Source organism: Myxocyprinus asiaticus, chromosome 35 (assembly GCF_019703515.2).
Source record: "Myxocyprinus asiaticus isolate MX2 ecotype Aquarium Trade chromosome 35, UBuf_Myxa_2, whole genome shotgun sequence".
NCBI classification, from domain to species: domain Eukaryota; kingdom Metazoa; phylum Chordata; class Actinopteri; order Cypriniformes; family Catostomidae; genus Myxocyprinus; species Myxocyprinus asiaticus.
The window spans coordinates 6586671-6609567 of record NC_059378.1 but is presented as its reverse complement, the minus strand read 5'-3'; the positions used below and the strand labels follow the sequence as shown (position 1 = coordinate 6609567).

Genomic DNA, 22897 nt, shown 5'->3' with positions numbered 1-22897 from the left:
TTTTGTGAGATCAGCTAGACTGTAAGGTGCGTGAGAAGCGCCCGACAAGACAGCCACATCTATGGCAAGTGCTACAGGAAGTGTGTGGTGAAATGTCACCTGAGTATCTGGACAAACTGACAGCTAGAATGTCAAGGATCTGCAAAGCTTTCATTGCTGCACATGGAGGATTTTTTTTATGAGAACTCTTTGAAGTAGTTTAAGAAGTTCTGAAATTTTTTTCAAATTGTAATAGTAATTTTTCACGTTATTAATGTCCAGACTATACATTGTGATCAGTTGAATGCCACTTTGGTAAATAAAAATACCAATTTCTTTCCATAAGAGCAAAATCTGTACATTATTCCAAACTTTTGGCTGCCAGTGTACATTTACGAATATAGCATGCTCTAAAAATAATCAGGGGGAAATAACATATTACATCACATACTATTAAGCCAAATAATCTTGATAAATTAACCCAAAATTTTGAAATCAAAAGACATTTAAAGAGTTCTGCTACATTGTTATTGTATGTCAAAATGACGTAGGGAAGGGGCGCGTGCGTATGGGAGAACGCAGCTGCGCTTCGAGAGGGAAGAACTAGACAAGCAGGCGATTTAATGTGCGCATAATCCTCTTGTCTGTGAATGTTTAAGAGAAAAACATCATTATCTATTAAGAGCATGATTGCACGTGTTATGTTCATAATAAACGCCTAGACGACGAAAATATTTTCAGCGTAGAAATAAGAGACATTTAGAATGGCTAGCAGGTAAGTCGTGCTGATTTCACATTTACAGCGATTATTGTAAATAGCCAAACACAAAAATGCTTTTTGCGTTGTTTGGTCCCGCTGTATCTTTGAATAAGTAGTTTACACTTTGCATTTGGTCCTTATGTTCATCTAGAGACTTCGTGGATATTCTAAAGCTAAAAGATTTCCTGATTGTGTTGCGTATTCAAAATTCATTGAGCGCATGCGCAAGAAAAGCATTCTGGGATATGTAGTTTTTTCCTATTTTAGGTTTTAGTGCAGTGATAAGCCTGAAACTACCAACAATAACTGAATTATTATATACTAAATTGTTGTTTTTATTATACATTAATATAATAATAAGCATAATAATAGCAATAGACCTTATTCAGAGTAGCATCATATTTAATTTTTGACAGGAATGAAAATGAGGCTGTGATGGACAGATGTACAGTCTGTTCAAAGGGTCCTGTTTACATTGGTGTCGATTGTTCGACTGATGAAACATTAAAAACACACCTTTCCAAATTATTTTCAGTATAAAAACAACTCCAGAAAACATGACTTTTGAAAATTAGGTGTTATCTAGGACCTTTAAATAGCTTTATACAGTACATGCCAGAGACTTTAAGACATTAAAACATAAAAATCCTCACAGCCCTGTTTTCATTCACATCAACAATTAAATGTCACTACTCTGAATAAGGTCTTTTGGGCACAGTTTGTGGTTGGTCATAAACAGAATATTCAGAAATACACTAGAAACACAGTTTCTAAAATATGCAAACTCCCAAAAGTTAATGCTTTGCACTAATGGAATAATTTGATTTGTTTCAAGCTGAAAAAATGATATGCTGTGGCCACAATGTCAAAAAAAGAAGATTCAGGTGGAAAGAAGGGGTAGGTATTTTTTTTTTAAATTTCTTCTAAATTCACTGCTGACAATGTACATGACCAAGAACCTCACTGATTGTATATATTCTCCTATAGGTTGCACATAAGCATGATAATTTACATTGCACGTTGCTCTTCCCACAGTTCTCACCAAACTGAACTGTATGCAGAAGTCCCTGCGACATGCCTCCCTATTGTCTATTCCCCAGAGTACAACATCACCTTCATGGGTCTGGAAAAACTGCATCCCTTTGACGCAGGCAAATGGGGCAAGGTCATTCACTTCTTAAAAGGTGTGCAGCACCACTGCAGGTGCAGTTTGCAAAAGAGGCATTCTGACCACTGTGTAAGGTGATCTATGAAATACAATACACAAGAATGAGGGATTCGAAGAGCAGCAAGTCAGGGATGGTGTGCGGGGGTATAGGGGAGCTAAAGAAGGGTAGAGAGAGGAACAATCAGTAAGGCAGAGATAATGAGGGAAGCTGAACTCCCTTTGGGAGCAAAAGCGAGAGGAGGTATGCTTCTTGGCTCCTGCTGCAAGGTCAGGGGCAAAGTGGATCTCTGGCAGCACTTCAAATGAACTAGTCAGTAGCACACGCTCTGTTTCCTCATTTGTTTACTTAACAGCAAAGAGCATCTATGTCTTTTAAGGTAATAAAAGATAACTGGATGTCAAAAAGGGTCAGAAATTACCAGGACTTGGGGCAAAATTGACAAAAGTGACAAAAATGCTACAGATATTTAGAATATGGGGCCAAAAATCTCTTATCTATCAATAATTTTGTATTTTTCATAATATTTAATTCTAGGCCTATATTTTAGCCAACCCTGCAGATAAAAAACAGACTAGGCTGGTCTTAGCTGGTGTCCCAGCCTTGTCAGGCTAGTCTGTTGACTGATTTTAAAGGGGGTTTGGGCACGTTTGGGCCAGCTTAAACTGCACAAGACCAGCAAACCGGTTATGGTTGGTTTAAGCCAGTGGTTAAGCCATTGAAACAAGAAAAACTTTTGGACATAAAGAAATTGCACACATTGGTTCTTACATGCATTGTCACACATTTTTTGAACGTGTGAAAGTGAATGAGATTTGAGAACGGGGCAGTCTTACACACAACCCTTACAATGGGCGTGCCCCACACTCTGAGAACCACTGTTTTTTTTCAGCAGGACGACACCGTAGGTATTGACCTGTAGCTGTCAGATATCTCTAGTGTTCTTGAATGTGTATAATATTAGGTATTTTTAGAGGAAAATATGTTGTTAGAATAACAGATACCTAACAAATGTAAAAATGCCTCTGAAAATAAATTCCAAAAAAAAAAAAAAAAAACAATATATATATATATATATTTCTGACACTAGTGTTCCAACCGATCTCATGAGAAGTCGTAATAATAGTACGAGATGGCGAAATTGTCAGAAATTGTTTGAGTTGGCTCGTACAAAAATGTACGACTTTTTCTCCCATAGAGAAAACTTAAACGAATCAACGAACAATGATATTAACGTTTTTAAAGGAAACTTTTGGGTTCAGTACAGGTTAACCTTAATTAACAGCATTTGTATAATGTTGATCAGCACAGAAAATAATTTTGACACGTCCCTCCTTTTCTTAAAAAAAAAAAAAAGCAAAAATCGAGATTGGGTCCCCTGGCATAAATAAATGTGTAATTTGATGTCTGTATTGTTTAGCGATTTGAAATTCAGTTTTTTGATTGGCTGATCTCTATGAGAATATAAGTCGTACTTTCAACCTAGTCTCATAGAAAGATCCGTTACTTTATAATTTTTGTAAACTTAGGTTTACGTGCCACTTTCTACATTTTGCCGCAGTTTCCTGTTGAAATTAACACTAGCGGCATGACAACAACTGTGCGTTTTATTTGCTTTTACACAAATCACGGGTACTATGGCTGTTTATGACTTTATGAAAACTAATGTTTCGCTCTTACACCCTGCTAAGTTATGATATCAAAACACTTTTAACGCATCATTTGAAAAACAATACATTTTAACGCTTGTATTACAGACCCATCGACATTATTCCAATGTGATTAACTTCCACGGTAGCTCACCTGATAGAGTGTTGGACTTTGGACTCAGAGATTGAGTCTCAAGCCCAGCCAAGGACGCTCAAAGCAAAAGTGTCATAGAAATGACACGAAATGACATGGTTGCTTTAGTAAATGTGCTTTTCATGTTGAATTTGCTTTTTAAACACTATCCATTAGGTTTAGGTGTTGGTTGAGGTTAAGGATGTCTGTCTTCTAAGACACTATTGGTTAGGTTTAGGTTAAAGTTTTAGGCTTGGGTGGTACTTTTTACTCATTAAAACATCCATCTAATATCTCATTACAACATAATTTCCCTCGCTTTTGGTGCCCCCTTTGGACATTTCACTGGAAACTGCACCCAAACGTGTAATGAAGCACGTAGTTTTGGTTTGCAAATTTCATGAGATCAGGCTGCGTACTTTTTACACAAGCTGTGCGATAAATTACGATTTCGCCATCTCGAACTAATTATTACAAGTTGTCATGAGACTGTGTTGTGTGTTTGCATTAATTTATTGTTGCTTTCATGTGATACCTTGAAATGTTTCCAGAAGAACAGTTCATCACAGATGAGAACATTGTTCCAGCCAGGGAGGCCAGTGAAGCAGATCTTCTTGTGGTTCACACTGCACGTTACCTGAACAGACTCAAGGTAGAGAAACAGTCTCGGCTGTGTCCATGCCCCCAATCCTTTTCCCAACACCCATAATTCCATACACTGATGGCAAAAGGTTACTAGAAGCAATACAAATAGTCAATTATAAAAGCAGCATTTTGATTTTCAAATTGTCATATTCTTTACCTTATACTGACTTGCAATAGACTACAAATGTACTTATTGCAGGCCTTCTAGGAGATCTGTTATAGCCCCATTATGACTGTGGACAGTTCCTACTTGATGAAAAAGACATCAGGACTTACCATTTCATCTCAGAGGCAATGAGCCAATGAGGCACAGAGGAAGTGTACAATAGCAAATTGCACAAGATTCCTCAGAGTAGGCCTTTATTCCTGTCCAAATCAATCAGTTTTTAGTCTTCTGCACAGATTGCAGTCTGCCAAGCCCCCAACGCATTCATGAGTCAGCTGTCTCACCATGCAGACCATACAATGAGGGCGGCTCAAAGGCTTCTTAATGATCCCACAGGCGTTCGATCCTCAGACTGCCCATGTTTTATAGGAATCTATATTTGTTAATGCATGTGTTGCTTGAGTAGCTGCTTATAGCTGACTCCCGCTGTTCTCTGTTCACTCTTGAAGGGTGATCGTACAGCTTAGTTGGTCACCTTTTAAATCGGCTCTGTGTATGTATTCTCTCTTTCCCTTACTGCATGCAGAACGCTATCTTGGAGGGCTCCAGAGAGGTATCTGAGTTCTACTATGACCAAATCTTTTGTACTTGCTCCACTCTTTCTTTCACTCTGTAATATGCAGTAGTCTCTTTATCCTTCTTTAACATTTTGCCACCAGTTTGCATTTCCATTAAATTACCACTTATATAAATAGCAACCGATATGTTTTTTTTTTGTACTGTAAAAAAAATACGTTTTTTTGTTTTCTAGTAAAAATATTGAGATATTCTTAAAACAAGATTAATTTACTTCAGAAGCAAAATAACATACTATAAGATATTTTGCCTTGTTATCCGTGAAATCGAATGAAATTTAGTAACTTTTATGCTTATAACAAGAAAAAACTATTTGTAAATTGGGTAAGAAATAAACCCCAATACATTTTGTTAGATTTTTTGTTAGAAAACAAGACTTAATATCTTATGTCAAGTATTATTATTTTTTTTATTATTATTATTTCATGGGTGATTAGATAGTTTTACTTGAAAATAAGACATAAATTCTCAGTAAGAAAAATATTTTTTGCATTGTAATGCCCTATGTCGATACTGATATCTAGAGGTGTGGCCGATATAACTCCGATATATATAATGCAACTTAATGATAGCAAGTAAGTTTGGCACAAAACTGCTTCACACAATATTAACACCAAATTCTCTAAAAATATTTAAAAACAGAAACTGTGCGCTAATGTATGCTTTGAACATAATTTATGATTTTATAACTGATACTAGGCCAGTTGGACAAATATTCCTGACCGATATATCTGCCTATCACTGATATCAAATTTATTCTACTCCCAGAGATGGATTCAAAATGTGATTTACTGAACAATCTACCACCAACCCCTCTTTTAATTACTGTAGGGTTCTGTTTTGTCATTTGATTATTATCTGATGTTTATGCCATACATTTTTATTGTGTTTTATGTCACAATATCTGTTAATTGTAATAGGATTGCTAGAACCTGAAAAAATGTGCATGTGATTTCTGCCCCTCTCAGTGGTCTCTGGTAGTTGCCAGCATCACAGAAATCCCACCTCTGCTGTTCTTGCCCAACTTCCTGGTACAGCGTAAAGTTCTGAGACCCTTGCGCACACAAACGGGAGGAACCATTATGGTAGGTTTCAAATATCCATTTCGCCCAGAGATGTGTGTTTGTCATTATTACTCATGAATCAATCCTAATGGATCCTAAAAGGAATATTATTATAGAATCCCAATCAATGGTTCTTCTAAAGGCTCGGATATACTTCGGTTTACCACATGCTGCATCGCCTCGCGCACGGTCGCGCACTCAGCCTTTCAAAGTGTACTCTTTTGACTGCTAGGGTATACGTTGACACATTTGCGTTGACAGTGCGCACAGACAAGGACTGTCTGCATGTCGAGAAAAACTAGGACGCGTGCGGTCGCGCACTGAATCACGAATCGCAGGCAGAATCACAAATCAGTTTGTCGGGCGTGAGCGCTCTCAGGAATAAATCAGACAGTGTGGCTACACGCATCAAAGGTAACATAAACTTCACTAATATAATGCCCATCCTGTACGTGGTTAATATAAACACAACCAGTTATGTCTACGTGAGCGCAAACAGGTGCAACAAAAAATCAGGTATGTGTCAAAATCTTAAGATCTGATATCGGACATCAAAAGGAATTGACATTTGTTGAATAAGGTTGTATTTGTTAACATTTTTGAATTAGAATTTGTTAACATGAACTAACAATGAACAATACTGTTACGACACTTATTAATCTTGGTTAATGTTAATTTCAACATAATAGTACTAATGTTGTACTAATAATTTAAAATAATACAAAAATTTTTTACATGTTAACATTAGTGAATGCATTACGAACTATCATGTATTAACAATGAACAATAGTATTTTCATAAATTAACATTAACCAATTTTAATAAATGCTGTAAAAATATAATGTTCATTGTTATTTCATGATGCCCATTTACTAATATTAACAAATACAACCTTATTTTAAAGCGTTACCAAGATTTTAAAACTCAGTAGCATCCCCTGTGATTTCCATGTCCAGGAGCAAAACATTTTATAAATAAAAATACAATGGTGCCCTAAAAAAGATTACACAATATCAGTAACCTAAAGAATCAAATAAAAAGTAAAGCAATCCTATACGAAATTGTATCCATTTGTATCTTATTTGAACTTTTTGGTCTTAAGATTTCTTGATTTAGAGGATTCTTACATTGTATGTACACTGCAAGCAATGAGTGAAAGAATTTCCAAGTGGAATACTGTACGCATTACTTTTGGATTTTTTGACTAGGGTTTGTACAATACCAGGTCGGTTTTTCACTGCTCATAGAATCTAGCACAGTGAGTCATCATTTTGCTCAGGCACCGGCTTCACAGTGTATTGTTCAAAGTTTTACTAGGAAACAGGAACATTTGGTGACAGAAAGTTTTTGTTAGGGCCCAGTTTGGACCTCTCATTGGCATACGTTGAAATAACCTGGGGAGGAACAGCCGGTAGGAAAGGCTCTGAACATCTGTGATAGAGACACTCTGAGGAGTTTCTCACAGGTAACACAACCATATTAACACTAACAGCCTCTTTTGAAGCTATCATAAAAACAGACACATTACTTGCTGTTTTTCCACCGAGGAGTTAAGCCGTGAAATAAAAACAAAGGCTGAGAGTGCTACTTTAATTCCTAATGAGTTTTATTTCTCAGAGGAAGTTTCTGTTTTTGGATCTTAATAACCTTCTTGGATTTTTGTGCAATCTGGCCCATGACGATTTTCTCTTTTCTCAGGCTTGCTGATATTTGAATTGTGGTATTTAAATATTTGATCAAATTTAAGCAATCTAAGTACACAATGTGAGCACAGCTGAGAATGGTATTTTCTACCAAAGCCATTTAACAAACAAAAGAAAGACAAAAAATATTGCATGACAGTATTTACCTTAACAATAGCTTAATACTATATTTTGCAACCTGGTCTCATAGAATCCCATTTCTATACCTACAAAATGATTTTTATGTGAATAGAGTTGCTACAACAATGACTTTTATTCCCTTTCACACAAATCACTAGTAAAAGGGCAGATTATCAGTTCTTAAACACTTATTTTTCACTCACACAATGCTGTCTTGTGACATCTAAACACTTTTACTATAGTGCATGACTTGTAAGGCAATGCATTTGAACTAGTACATTTTTTAATCACGATTAAACACATCATTTCTGTAGTTAATCGTGATTAATCGCTGATTTTGACAGTGCTGAAATTTTTTCCCTGTCAAAATGCATTTATTTCCATCTTAGGGAGGAAAACAAAACAATATGTAACAATATAATGCTTTATTAACATTTTCCAAACAAAGCCTTCCACAATATAAAGATAGAAATGCACTAAAATAGCACCAATTGAAGTAACATTAAATGTTTCCCAAAGTCTAAGTGGGAGGTTGACTAATTGAAAGAACCAGTCCCCACATAGGTTGCATTTTCATTGCAATAGGCATTAAATCTTCCGGTAGACTGTGGCTATCCGCTTTGCTACAGCAATCATGAAGCCACGTTCGTGATTCGCGTCAGAGTGTCAACGCCAGCGTCAAGTGCTGCTTTGAACTCCACATGAAAAGCACTTGCAGACAAAAACATCTCATTCTGCATTTTGGTGAAAGTTAAGACTTGATGTGCTTCTGTGGTAATTAAAATGTGCCTTACATAGGCTGAACAATACTTCATTTCTATCACAAGTCCCATCTGGGCTTGTTTTGTACATCAGATAGCATTAAGAGCTCTTTTTCCCATCACTTTTTCTCTGACATGGAAGCGCTGGTGTGTGTGTGTGTGTGTGTGTGTGTGTTTGTGTTGTGAATAGGGCTGCAACTAATGATTATTTTGATAATCGACTAATCTAACGATTATTAGAACGATTATTCAACTATTCGGCAATTATTGCAACGATTGATCATTAGCTCTAAACCGACTATTCAGTTTGTGCCCAACTTAAAAGGTTGTATTATACGTGCTTACTAACAATACAGAGGACAAAATCATCTTTTAAAAATACCTCTAAATGACATTCACTAAATTAAAGGGGCAAAAAAAAAAACTTTTTACTAGGGGAAAAATTCACTGCAAAAAATTCTATTGTTATCAAGTGTTTTTGTTTTGTTTTCCATTTAAAATTGTCTAAAATCCTTAAAACAAGATACGTTTATTTAAGAAGTAACACATAAGATATTAAGACTTGCTTTAAGAGAATGTATCTTAAATATAAGTGTATTTTTTCACTTGGTTATACTTCTGCAAGTGCAGTAAAGACAAAATATACTTACATTCAAGATCTATTCTCTAAAAGCTAGTCTAAATATCTTATATGCTGCTTCTCAGGTGAATGCATCTTTTTTTAAAGGATTTTTAGATATTTTAAAATATTTCTATTTTTAATATTATGTTCAGCATTCTCAGATAACAATTTTTCTTCTGCAGTATAGCTGCTAAAGTAAATGTACGTTGTTTTAAATGAGTTTTAGATATTATTTTTGGAAAACGAGCCAAAACATAAACAAATCAAAAACGTATTTTTTGCAGTGTATAATGGGGCGAAGACTACCCTCTCTCACCTTTCTGTTCGCTTCAATCCATCTTTAACTCACAAAAAACAAACTCTCTGTAGAAGTGAGGGTGTGGTCAAGTGCCTGTCTGGGTAGAGAGAAGGTGGTAACAACATCCACCTGAGATGAATTGTGACTAATTACCATTTCTGTGTTCACAGTGAGAGTCAGGGGAGATAAAAGACATCCCAGTCCACCGAAAGAGAGAGAGTGGCACACACCAGAGACTGCGTGTCTGTTTCATAGAGAGTGTTTACACTGAAAAGCAAGATCCTGTGTGTTTATGCTGAAAAGCAGTATTTTGGTTTCGTTTATGCGCAAAAGCGATTTCTGTTTTGTTTGTAATAAACGTGACTCAAGTGGACTGTGGAGACCGGCTCCCGCTTCCTCCTTTATCTGCTCCAAACACGACCCTTTGCTACACACTCATTAATAAAGCTGTGTATTGCCAATTTTCTTCATGATAAGAAATGCACAGTGACACATATATTATGATATGTTAAAGGATATATTATTAAGTCTCGAGCCATCACGTTGTAATCTTGCTGCATTAAGCGTGTGCACTTGAGGGAGTTTTGGAGTTTGTGGTTATTTACATGATCTACTTCCATATTATTTGAACTTTAATAAAGCTATAATGCATTAAATATAACTGCATTAAAGATGTAACTCCTCCTTGAGGATGCCCTAGTGCAGTGATTCCAGCAATGTAAAATACTGCAGTAAATTACCTTGTGGTTTGCCAGGTGTTCTCCACAGTGTCTCTGACAGACCGTGCTGCGCGACAGACGAACTCGCAATGAGTGTGCTCCACACGTACCTCTCAGCCCGAGAACATAATTATACCTCCCATCGAGCCCTTCTCACGGCCTGCTAATTGACTGCCGTTTTTGTCAGCAGTTGTCTGACTGCATGGAACTCTAATCGTGGTTCAGGGAACATGGGAGGATGTGCAGGCTGTCCCCATCTTAGGTAGTGCACTGGGAATTTCAAGGTTAGACAACATTTACCATGTAATTGTGGCCATTTTGGGAGGAAGTATCATAATTGGCAGACTCAAGTCATTAATCTCTGCTTTATTGTTGTGGATTTGTTTATTATCAGACGCCTAATGTGATGAGTATAAATGAGATCAGATGTGAACACTTGTCTTTGTTTTAGTAGCACTACTCCAATGACAGATGGTTTGATTGAGCAGTGGAAATGAGTTTAGAGATAGAGCATGTGGTCGTTAATAATGTGTTTGTATTAGTTAATGTGTTCCTTTCCAGACACAGCTGTCAGGTAAACCACTACTGTTGATAGGAGCTTTATAGGGGTCATGTCATGAGGAATACAATTTTCCTTGATATTTTGTTATATAAGAGGTTATTGTGCTATGTAAGTTTCAGAAATAAAAATATCCTCTCCAAAATATCGTTATTGTTTCCACCTGCAAAAATGACTCATTTTGAAACGGCCCCCCCTAGTGACATAGGTGGTAGGAGTCATTTGAATAGCCCCGCCTCCACAACATACGTAATCATCACGGCCGGTGAGTTAATTGAGAGGTAAGGTGGCTGTGATACTGCAACACTGAATGTGGTACTGTTGGAACTGTAGTTTGCTTTTAACCAGTGAAAAGAGTAAAGTTAGGTCCCCAGACGTTGTTGTGTTGCTGGTTGTGGAAAAACTGTCTCTCTTCATAGATTTCTGAAGGATCCCAACATTAGGAATGAGTGGCTAATTCAAACAAGTTCCTAAACGTGTCGATGTGGGAATAAATGTTTAGATTCTTTGGATTAATGGATGAATTCAGCTGAGAACCAAGGATTCAGGCTATGCAAAGAAACATGTATTTAAAGATGTAGCAGCAGCAACAGTATTGGACACGACAGTAATGCCGGTGAGTAACAAGTGTAATTCTAATTAGAGGTCGACCGATAGTGGATTTTGCCAATACCGATAACCAAGGTGGTGGAAAAGGCAGATAACAGAGTTTTTTTTTTATTTTTATCGATTTATAGAATGATGGTCTTTCCTTACTATGATAGGCACAGACATTGAGGCTACAAGAGTCCAAAATGAATAAAATCTCAAAAGTAGTTTAGTGTGCAACCAAAATCCCAATAATACCTAGAAAAAATAAGATTTGGTGCATAACGCTGAACTTTTAACTATAAACAAGCCCAAAATACACCGGCTCCATTACAATGCTCTATATGTAAGTATTTACCAAATGAAGCTTTTTATAGGGTATATATTCCCCTGATGAAGAGTTTTGTATATACAGTATAAGTATATAAACACATTTCATCAGATGAGGTTTATTGATGAGTAATAAAATAAAAATAAAAAAAACGATCGGGAACTATCGGCAGAGATTTTTGCAGATAACCGATAGTTCCAAAAAGCTACTGTTGGCACCGATTAATCGGTAAAACCAATATATCGGTTTCTAATTCTAATGTTTCATATTTTCATTTGTTTGATACAGTATGTAAGGAAATGTACAGTCAGCCATTTTTATCTCAAAATAAACCATGATCATGACTCCAAAGGGGAGCGTATCGTGCATATTACATGATTACTTACCAAAGAAATACATCATTCCTCACAAAATATTGATTTGAGATTAAATTATTTAAATATGGCAGAAAAACGCAAAACAATGGTGAAGTAAATGATAGCAAGGCTGTCTGCTTTCTCATCTGTCTTGTATTAGCCATGATGTCCCACATTTTGGCCAAAATGAACGCATCGGCCATTCTCCCGTATTTAAGCGTCAAATTTATCGAGGGAGACCCCCTCCCCCGTTTGACCGGCTACCATTTGAGGGATATTCCCCAACTGGCGAACATCCCGTGTTTCCTGACACAGGATGCGTATTGAAGCCGGGAGATCAAACGGGAATCCACGTGCCGACGGTCCCTTATAACATTCTACGTACATCTGGATAGACATTTATTAACCAATTCAAAGCTTGTGTTTTACGCTGTTTAAATAGGGTTGTTTTATCACCAATTCTTGTATGCCTGATAAGTATTGGGGAGAAACAGTGTGGCAGTTTTGTTCAGTTTTCTATTGTTATTTAAGTCGAAGAACTGTTGTAGTTTGATTGTGTGCTTTACATACATTGGGACATACATTCATATGTTCATATCAATGATTGCCTGGACTGAGTGCTTTAGGGGATTTCGTAAATTGCTTAAAAGTTTATATTCTTTCATTCTTGTAAAATACAGTTTCACACTTGTAATGGCGGGAGGGCGTCTTCTTTTCAAAGAAGTTAGCCAATCATAACTGTGGGCGTGTCTTAAAGGTAAAGTACACACAAAACCGTGCATTTCAGACAGAGGGCCAAAGACAGGGTAGAAAAAGGTAATGTAATGCTACATTATGTCTGTTTTTTGAGCAAAAAAACTGTACTAACCATATAAGTGAACCTCAAGGAAGAAAATAAAATAAAAAATATGCATGCCACGGCCCCTTTAAGTAGTGGTATTTAAAGGAATTGTTCACCCAAATCAATATTTACTCCAACCATATGTACAAACCTAAACACTAAAGCTGAATTTTTGAAGAATACCTTGGGCTACTCAGTTTCCACTATAAATATATATATATATTTTTTTTTATTGTGGTGGTGCGTGAATGTAATGTAATGACGATTGTGAGATATACCTTAAAAGCCTACTGTATCATATTTGATAATCGCATTTCAATGTGCTTTTTCTATAAAAATAATGTACGAATTTTAAGCAAATGAATGTTGCTTCAATTCAGCAAATACTCATTAAAAATATCAGTAATCATCAGTATATCAAAAAATCTGCAAAGATTTCACAGGAAAAAAGGCACCCATTTTGGGAATGATATTCCAAAGGAAACCTTTTATAGGCACAGCCTTATATGGTTAAATGTGTTCTGCAGTGTTAAAAGGGAGCTACTTCATATCATCAATCATATCATATCATATCATATGCCACTGCATGAAGGTGAGTAACCGATGACAGAACTGTTCCTTTGACTGGTGGGTTGTGACCTAGGTCTGTTTTGATAGGGTCACGAACCCCAGGAAAAAAAATAAAGAATACTAAATGGAAAAAAAAAAAATTTCTCTAACCATATAATCGTAAATAGTTAGGGTAGCAAAATAAATATCAACATTTAAATGGGAAAACAAAAATCTGTATCTTTTTTTGATGTCAAAGGCCATGCATATAATCAAATTCTATGGTATTTTGGCACAAAGCCATGTGTCACTTAATAGAAAATTGCAAAATTATGTAGACGCCAACATGGTTGCGTGACAGCCTCATCCTTGAAAATCTTGTTTTGTATGGTGAATTATTGGTTGCCGAAAGCATGAAATTCAAGACATTCTCAATGCATATGCAGATGATGTTCAAATCATTTTTGTTTATTTTTGTATGATAGAGTTTTAGTACTGTGTTAGATCGCTCGTTGATGCCTAATGTAAAATCTGTGTCCTGAAGCAAAACCAGTTGAGAACCACTGCAGTAGAGGATATCTGTGGTGTACTTTTTCAGTTGCATTGAGAATGTAAAGTGATTTGACTAAAATATTAATCTTGAGTAAATGTATGTGCACTCTGGTCCTTGAATTGATTAAAAATGATTGATGACTTCAACTTTTGATGCACTTTTACTGATGGATCCCCTATCAGTAAAAACCCCAAATAGAGAAGGAGAAAGTTAAAAAGGAAAGATAGAGCTGAGTTGAGCTTAGTTATGCCTCTCAGGAGCATCTCAGGGCCCCAGGCTGACTGATAACCTTCTCCTTATGCAAAGCCATGCAGTTGCTGCAGCCAGGGGTTTGAGCTCAAGAGCAGTGTGTGTGTTCATACATGTGTGGTGTTCCTCTCTTAGTTTGGCACTTTACTTCATGAGTGACTAAAAGAAGCTTTAAATGCACTCAGAGGATTGCCGTGACTATATTGGTTGTATATGTGATTGAATTTTTCATTTCAAGATGTGGTTAAACTTATTAAGCTTAAAATTATTATTAATCAGTTTTTCAGAGTGTGTGCATAATAGACAAGCAACGCAAATCAAAGACATTTTATGTACTTAAGCAATATCACACCCACAATAACACAAGATTGCAGTTCTACTGTCAGTTTGATTGCAAGTCTGATATATACAACAGTTCTGTCCACCATTTTCCCAATCGCAGAAGTGTCCTACCGGAAGCCTGTTTTTGTTTTTCATCTCCAGTGTCATTCACCCATTACGTTATAGTTAAGGTGAACAGATTTTTTGAGTAAACTGGGATGGGGAAATGGGTGCTACTATATTCATATACACACACATACTGTACACACATATATAAACGTCCCTTTTTCAGGACACTGTATTTTAAAGCTAATTTTGTAAAAATCCAAATAACTTTACAGATCTTTAATGTAAAGAGTTTAAACAATGTTTTCCATGCTTGTTCAATGAACCATAAACAATTAATGAACATGCACCCGTGGAACGGTCGTTAAGACACTAACAGCTTACAGATGGTAGGCAATTAAGGTCACGGCTATAAAAACTTAGGACACTAAAGAGACCTTTCTACTGACTCTGAAAAACACCAAAAGAAAGATGCCCAGGGTCCCTGCTCATCTGCGTGAATGTGCCTTAGGCATGCTGTATGGAGGCATGAGGACTGCCAATGTGGCCAGGGCAATAAATTGCAACGTCCGTACTGTGAGACGCCTAAGACGGTGCTACAGGGATACAGGAAGGACAGCTGATCGTCCTCGCAGTGGCAGACCACGTGTAACAACACCTGCACAGGATCGGTACATCCGAATATCACACCTGCGGGACAGATACAGGATGGCAAAAACAACTGCCCGAGTTACACCAGGAACGCACAATCCCTCCATCAGTGCTCAGACTGTCCGCAATAGGCTGAGAGAGGCTGGACTGAGGGCTTGTAGGCCCGTTGTAAGGCAGGTCCTTACCAGAGATTACCAGCAACAACGTTGCCTATGGGCACAAACCCACCTTTGCTGGACCAGACAGGATTGGCAAAAAGTGCTCTTCACTGACGAGTCACGGTTTTGTCTCACCAGGGGTGATGGTCGGCGTAGATTCACACCATCAACTCTTGGTGAAAAATACTTTCTGTGCTCCCACACGTAATCCATTTTGATTGACACTTCTTGGTACACTTCAATGCAAACCGGAGGTTAAGAGACAAAATACAGAAGCGTGGAGCACCGAAAAGGGGCAGGAGTGAATAAACAAGAAGTTAATATCGTGTTATTTAGGCTACAACCACATTAATATGTTTCTATTTGAAAACACATTGATTTTGCTACGTTTATGCCTCTCATTCACACTTTCCTTCATGAAAAAGGAGACATTAGAAAACACTTCCCATAACCGCATACTTTTGAAAATTATGACATTAGGAAACTGAAAATGGAGGTTTCAAACTTAAACGGATTAGTGTGGACGTGACCTTACTTTTTGACAGAATATGGGAGTTATTATTTATTTTTGCTCCACCAACGAAAATAGTTCCAAACGAAGCCAAAGCGGGATCAATGGTTTTGCGTCGGCAAACAGTACTTATCTTTATTCATTTGAAAACTCAATTTTCAGCTTCCTAAAGTCATCGTTTCCAAAGTATGCAGTAATAAAGAGTGTTTTCGAAACGTTCCGTTTTCGGCAGAGGAAAACACTGTTCTAGTGTGGATGAACAGTGTAAACATAACGACATTCATGCGTTTTCAAGCAAAAATGTATTAGTGCTGATGTATTAAGCAGAGTGATGCAAACAGTGAAACCTTACAGTGCTGTCATACTAAATATCAGCATTCTTGGATCACTGCTAGTCCAATCAGATTAAGGACCAGAACTAACCGTCGTATTATACTTATTATTTAACATTTCAGATTCTCTTTTTCGATATCGTAAATGGCAAACACAAATGGCTAAGGACTTGTAACAGTTTCCAAAGTACCGCTCTCAGTTATACATAATCTACAAAAACACAGCGGTACCACATAAAAAAGTCTTCAGAGCGTCCAAATGCATATGGAGACAATTTGATTACTTTTGACAAGACGAAATGATAAAAGAAATGGAGATCAGGTTTCATTCTGGGCACTTTTGAAAGACGTGTGAAGAACTGATTATTATTTCAACAAAGCAGCATCAACCCACAAGTTTTCTTTTTGCTGCAAGCCTCATTGGAATGCGGCACTCTTGGAAGGCAGTCTTATCTGTCATATACAAATGGCTAACCCTTGGTGTGATGGAAACTGCATTTTAAAGCCATTTGCTGTTATTACACTGCCATTAAAATGTGTTCGATAGATTGGATTTGTCCTATGCTCATGGGAGATAATAACAGAAGTAAAGCGGAGGAAGAGGATGTCTAAGTTAGAAGACGGATAAGTGAATAAGGGAAAGCTTGTATGAGGAAACCATTAACAACTAAAATAAATGACTAAACAGAATTTCTTTAAATATTACAAATGCATATGCTGTGCAAAACGCTGCAAGAAACCCCTTCTAAGTCATTAGTGTATTATATATCGGCAGAACTTTAGTGTGAAGTTGAAAGGCTTTGTAATCAGAGATGAAAGAAGTTCAGATAATGTTGTATCCACCCTCAAATTTAGCGCCAAGTTACTTCTTTGATTTATCCAGCACAATAACAGATTTTTATTTTTCCTTTCATTTTTGATGAATTGAAAAGGGTAAAATGCCAGCTGGAAAATTAAACCATGAAAGTAAAGTTTTTTTTTCTTGTTTTACTTAGGCTGGAAAGCTGGCAATGGATAGAGGATGGGCGATAAATGTGGGTGAGTTCTCTTTGTAATGGTCCCTATCACCATTCAAAAACATATGTAGAGAGAATAAGTGCATCTTACTTATGGATTTGCTATTCTTGCTGCATATTTGCTTTGCCACCATCTCAGACTAACTCAAACTATTGATCGTTTAAACAAATTAGAGTTAAATTAGAGGGCGTCTCTTTAATATTAAAGGGATAGTTCACCCAGATATTATAATTTTATCATTATTTACTTACCCTCATGTTGTTCCAAACCCATATGACTTTCTTTCTGCTGCGGAACACAAAAAGAGATGTTTACAAGCTGCTCTTTTCCATACAATGAAAGTGAATTGCATAGTTATGGCATATTTTTCATATCATATGGCATATGGCCATTCACTTTCATTGTATGGAAAAGAGCAGCTTTTACATTCTGCTGAACTTCATATGTGGTCCAAAGAACAAAGAAGCCCACATGGTTTTGGAAACAACATGAGGATGAGTAAATGATGGCAGACTTTTACTTTTAGGTCGAACTTTTCCTTGAAGATGTAACTAACAGGGTGTAGCTACTCTACAAAGAAAAAGAAAAACCACCAAGTCAGTGCTGTTCTCCTGCAACTTTATTCAAAAAGCATGCATTCATTGTTTCCCGAGAGATGTCTTTATGGATTAGTTTTCTTTCTTATGGTCCCTATTACTGCTTGATAAAACAATTGCAGAGAGGATAAGTGCATCTCACTTACCTTGACTTATGGATTTGCTACAGTACTGTACTGTATTTGATTCTCTGCCATCTCAGACATAAAGAGTATTGGAAGGGAACTTCTCCTTAATATTAAGATGTAACAGGCATGAACTACTCTACAGTAAAAAATGGTTGTTTGCAGAAATCTACAATGAAATCTTCAATATATCTACAATGAAATTAGAGAGTTGGAAGGGAACATCTCTTTAATATTATGATGTAACAGAGTTGAACTAATCTACAATGAAAATAATTGTATTAAGAAATCATGAGTTAATTCAACAATTACATTTGATTGTTTAACGAAATAGTTGGAAGGGAACTTCTCTTTAATATTAAGTTGTAGCAGGGTTGAACTATAAAAAAATTTTTTTTTAAAGAAATCTACAATTCAATTTGATTGTTTAAAGAAATTAGACAGTTGGAAAGGAACTTTGCTTTAATATTAGGCTGTTACAGGGTTGAACTACTCTACAGTAAAAATGATTGTTTGAAGAAATCTACAATAAAATGCTAATTTAAAAAAAGTTACAATGAAATCAGTATTTTTATCTTTAATATTTGGATGTAACAGGGTTGAACTACTCTACAATGAAAGTGATTATTTGAAAAAATCTACAATAAAATTTGATAGTTTAAAGAAATTAAGAGTTGGAAGGAATTTTTTTTCAATATTAAGGTGTAACGAGGTTGTAGTAATTTGAAAAAAGGTACAATGAAATCGATCTTGTTATCTTTAATATTAAGATGTAACAGGGTTGAATTATTCTACAATGAAATGTATTGTTTGAAGAAATCTACAAAGAAATTTACAACTTAACTACAATGAAATTGATCATTAAAAGAAATTACAAAGTTGGAAAGGAACTTCTCATTAAAATTAAGATACAACTGAGTTATAAGGTATAACTACTATACAGTACGTAATTTTTTTTTTTAAGAAATCAAAAATTATTTTTACAACTTATCTACAATATTGATCTTTACGGAAATTCAAGTGTTGTAAGGCAGCTTCTCTTTAACCTGCTGAGACCCCCACGTGACTTCTGTGTGCATTTTCCATTTCATTTTTTGGTTTGTAGCCATTAGCACCTAATAAACAAGAAAAAAATTCTAGAGCAAATAGAAATTTTAAGAAATGCCAAGCTAGAGAAAGTCAGATTTTTTTTTCATCAGATAGTCTATTTTGTGTCCTGGAGTGTTGGCTATTTATGTTTTTGAGGCATTACTGACATTACAGCTGATTTTCTAGAAAGATGAACACAAAATTCTGATTCAAAGTAATGGCCAGCATCATCAAATCACTGCCAACCATGTTCAAATAAAATGTTGAATTCTAAAATTCTGAATCTATGTACTGATTATCCATTGTCCCATGTCTGCCAAACATGTTGAGAGGTACAAACATCATCTGCAGCCTGAAACTGACTTTGTGGTCAGATTTCAGGAGTGAATTCACATAGCATAAGAAAGCTATAGGATGCACCCTTGCTCCCTGTTTAGTGAATGACTTAACCTCCAGTGTGCTGTCTGTCTGCACTGGTCTCAAAACAGTTTGAAATGCACCTTATTTTCATCCTAACTCCATATAAAGCCTCTAAAAGCAAAAATGTTCAGCTTTTGGATGAACCCATTTATTCTCAACGTGAACATGCACTTTAAATATAGGAATGCATTTACTAATGTTAATAAATAGCACCTTATTGTAGTGTTAACAAACAAAAATATAACTAAATTTAGATTAAAATGAAGCGAATTGACCCACAGATTTGTTACTGTGAAAAGTTATTCAAAATAAAGAACGTGTTTTTGGAACGTCTGTCAGAAAACTGCTCCACAGCACTCATCCAAGTACTTCCTGTTTATCAGCGCACAAAAGCGCAAAAAATGTACTAAATATTTGAAGCAGCATATCAAATGAAACTAGAGACACTACTCTTTACAACCAAATAGGTTTCAGTGAAAACATTTGAGGTTTCTTACCAGAGGCACTTTTGTTGGTGCTGCGCCCATAGAAACAGTTCACAGAAATCGACCCCATGGTGTTTGGTCACGTGACTATGTGCGTCAGAAGTTTAACCCTTAAATGACTCCTTAGAGTGTCCTGAACAGTATGCAATGGGTCTAAATGAATTAAAATTATGCATTGCGTATAGCGAATCCAAAATAGTGAGTCCTCGCATGAGGTGGTTAATATTAAGATGTAAAAGGGTTGAACTACTCTCCAATTAAAATGATTATTTGAAGAAATTTACAATGAAATTTGATAGTTTAAAGAAATTAGATTTGGAAGGGAATTTCTAAAGATGTAACTGGGTTGAACTAACCTACAATAAAAATGCTTATTTGAAAAAAAAAGTTACAATGTAATCAACAATGAAATCGCTCTTCAAAAAAAATGAGAGCGTTTCAAGGGAACTTATCTTTTAATATTAAGATATAACAGGATTGAACTGCTCTACAATGAAAAAGCAGAAGCACCAGTCAGTGTCAGTGCTGTTCTCCTCTTGGCAGCTTTATTCGAAGTGCATGCATTCATTGCTTCCCAAGAGATGCCCATGTAGTGATGCTATCAATATTCTGTTCCCGTTCTCATGTCTGAAGAAGTGGGAGCGATGCGCCAGACTTTCAGTATGGCTACTGCTAACTTAGCCATTTCCTTCACGTCCCCTGATAGACAAACAAGGCTTCTCTTTGCCTCAGCATTGCCAAACATTGATAGACAATGTATGACTGTTCATTCAAACTGTTCCTCTGAGGGTGTTGCACAGTAATTGAAAGGTGTGAATCAGCGAGCAGGGTTGTGTGAATAAGCAATAAATGCTAATCAGAAACCGGCCCACCTCGGTAGAGGAGGTTCCGGAGTGCAGAGTCATTTAATGAGGCTAAATATGGCAGGTCAGGGGAGGCCAGATTGGATCTGTTCCTTAAATGTAAAAAGATGATCCTATCCTAATTAAAAGCTAGTCTCTCAATAAGTCTGATTTGGAAGAACACACAATTGGAAATCTTCTGGAGGCATTGGAATACAAGGCAACCTTCTTATATGGCTATTCACCTAATAGAGCTACTTTAAAGGCCCAGTTGTGTTTTTCTTGCAGGAGGAGGTTTCCATCACTGCTCGAGTGACAAAGGAGGAGGTTTTTGTGCCTATGCTGACATCACACTTGCTATCAAGGTGAGATACTTACATCAGTACACTAGAGATCTCCAAAAGGTGCTTAAGCATAATTTTATCAGCCATCTGAATCAATTGCTAATAAAAGGAATTAATTATGCATAATATGAAACATTCACAATAATGGCTAGAAATCAGTCATGCCTTACTTGAGCCATTAGTTTTAATCTTTAACCAGTGGTTGACTGATATAGGTTTTTCAATGGGCTGGTTATCAGATATAATGCAGGTTTTAATATATATGTAGTTTAATACAATTAATGAAACAGAAAATAGCTGTTAAATAAATGGGAGGCGGATGGTCACTTATCACCAGTCATTTTTTTATTACTGAACCTTCAGAAGGCTACACACAGCCAGGAACAGCACAACATTTGGCAAACATCCTCCACGTATTACTCTTATTGTTAGTTATACACATGGGTGGCGGTAGGGGTGGGCTTCTGGGACTTAAGTCCCGAATGTTTTTAGTAAAATCCTGAATGTTTTTATCATCTTATAGGATGTCAAAAGTAGAGTACTTCAGCACCAAGTCGACACTAAAATAATATGTAATGATACCAGTCTTTCTACAGTATCGGTAATACCAAATATTGCTGTGTGGGAGCTGCTTTTCAGCACTCGTGCATGTTTGTGCGCAAACAAGAAGGGCGCTCACGACCTGCGATTTGCAGCTATGTTTGAGCAGACAAAATGATTGTCTTGGAAACTATGAGTTGGTCCATCCAGATGCAAAAAGTACCAAATATTTAGATAATTAACCATGAAAACAAAGAGTAATATACAGATGTATATTACTCAAAGAATATACAAGGAATATGCAAACTTTATGACGTGAACCAGGACATTTGCATTTTTTTGCAAAGCTGCAAAAACACAAGCACCCGTTTTAGCATACTTACAGCATGCTAATCTCTAAACTAAATTAAAAACACCCAACGAATTGATTATATAAAACCATCAAATGTACAGTGGATTGAACTATGGAAAGCTGAAAAAAAATAAATAATTTAATCGCATTTTAAAGTGCATAAGACTGAACATTGCGATAGTTTTGCTCGCATTTGCGATTAAATAGAAAATTTGCGATGGCAATTTTTAACACTTTTAACACATCTTTGAGTGTTATTTTCGCCTACAAGGAGCATAGCAAAAAAGAACATGTAAAATGAGTCCGATTTCTACTTTGTCAGCTCTCGAGCACTTGAACTTTAGTGGGTTGCCATAGATGCTTTGTCAGGTTCGCATTAATCTTCCTTATATGCTGCACGTTTATGAGTCGCACAGTTTACAGCCTTGTCAATAGAAATGGGTTTTTGCAGTGGTCTATTCTTAAACGAGTTTTATTTTTTTATTACATAGCAGGAAATAAGCCTTTAAATCCTGTGGTGGGGGCAAATGCCTAGTCAAGGAAATTACGAGGGTATTGCAGCATTATGATTTATCTTGTGATTAAAATGTATAGTAATAAAGATAGATCATTATATATTATAAAAAAATATGATATTTAATTAAAATTGTAGTAGTAGTAG

General features: G+C 36.3%; 1 protein-coding gene across 3 annotated transcripts in view; it reads left to right on the top strand.

The window, feature by feature from the left end:
• The first annotated feature begins 539 nt into the window (after positions 1-539).
• Positions 540-22897, top strand: part of LOC127426213 (histone deacetylase 11-like) — a 40012-nt gene continuing 17654 nt past the window's right edge. Inside the window, exons 1-8 of one of the 3 annotated variants that reach the window (XM_051672875.1) lie at positions 540-754; positions 1575-1636; positions 1775-1923; positions 4239-4339; positions 5025-5051; positions 6043-6159; positions 17422-17464; positions 21289-21365. In XM_051672875.1, the coding sequence (XP_051528835.1) occupies positions 1602-1636; positions 1775-1923; positions 4239-4339; positions 5025-5051; positions 6043-6159; positions 17422-17464; positions 21289-21365 (549 nt within the window). In that variant the 5' untranslated portion in view covers positions 540-754; positions 1575-1601. The remainder of the gene's footprint in view (positions 755-1574; positions 1637-1774; positions 1924-4238; positions 4340-5024; positions 5052-6042; positions 6160-17421; positions 17465-21288; positions 21366-22897) is intronic. The other 2 variants (XM_051672873.1, XM_051672874.1) reach the window with 2 other exon arrangements.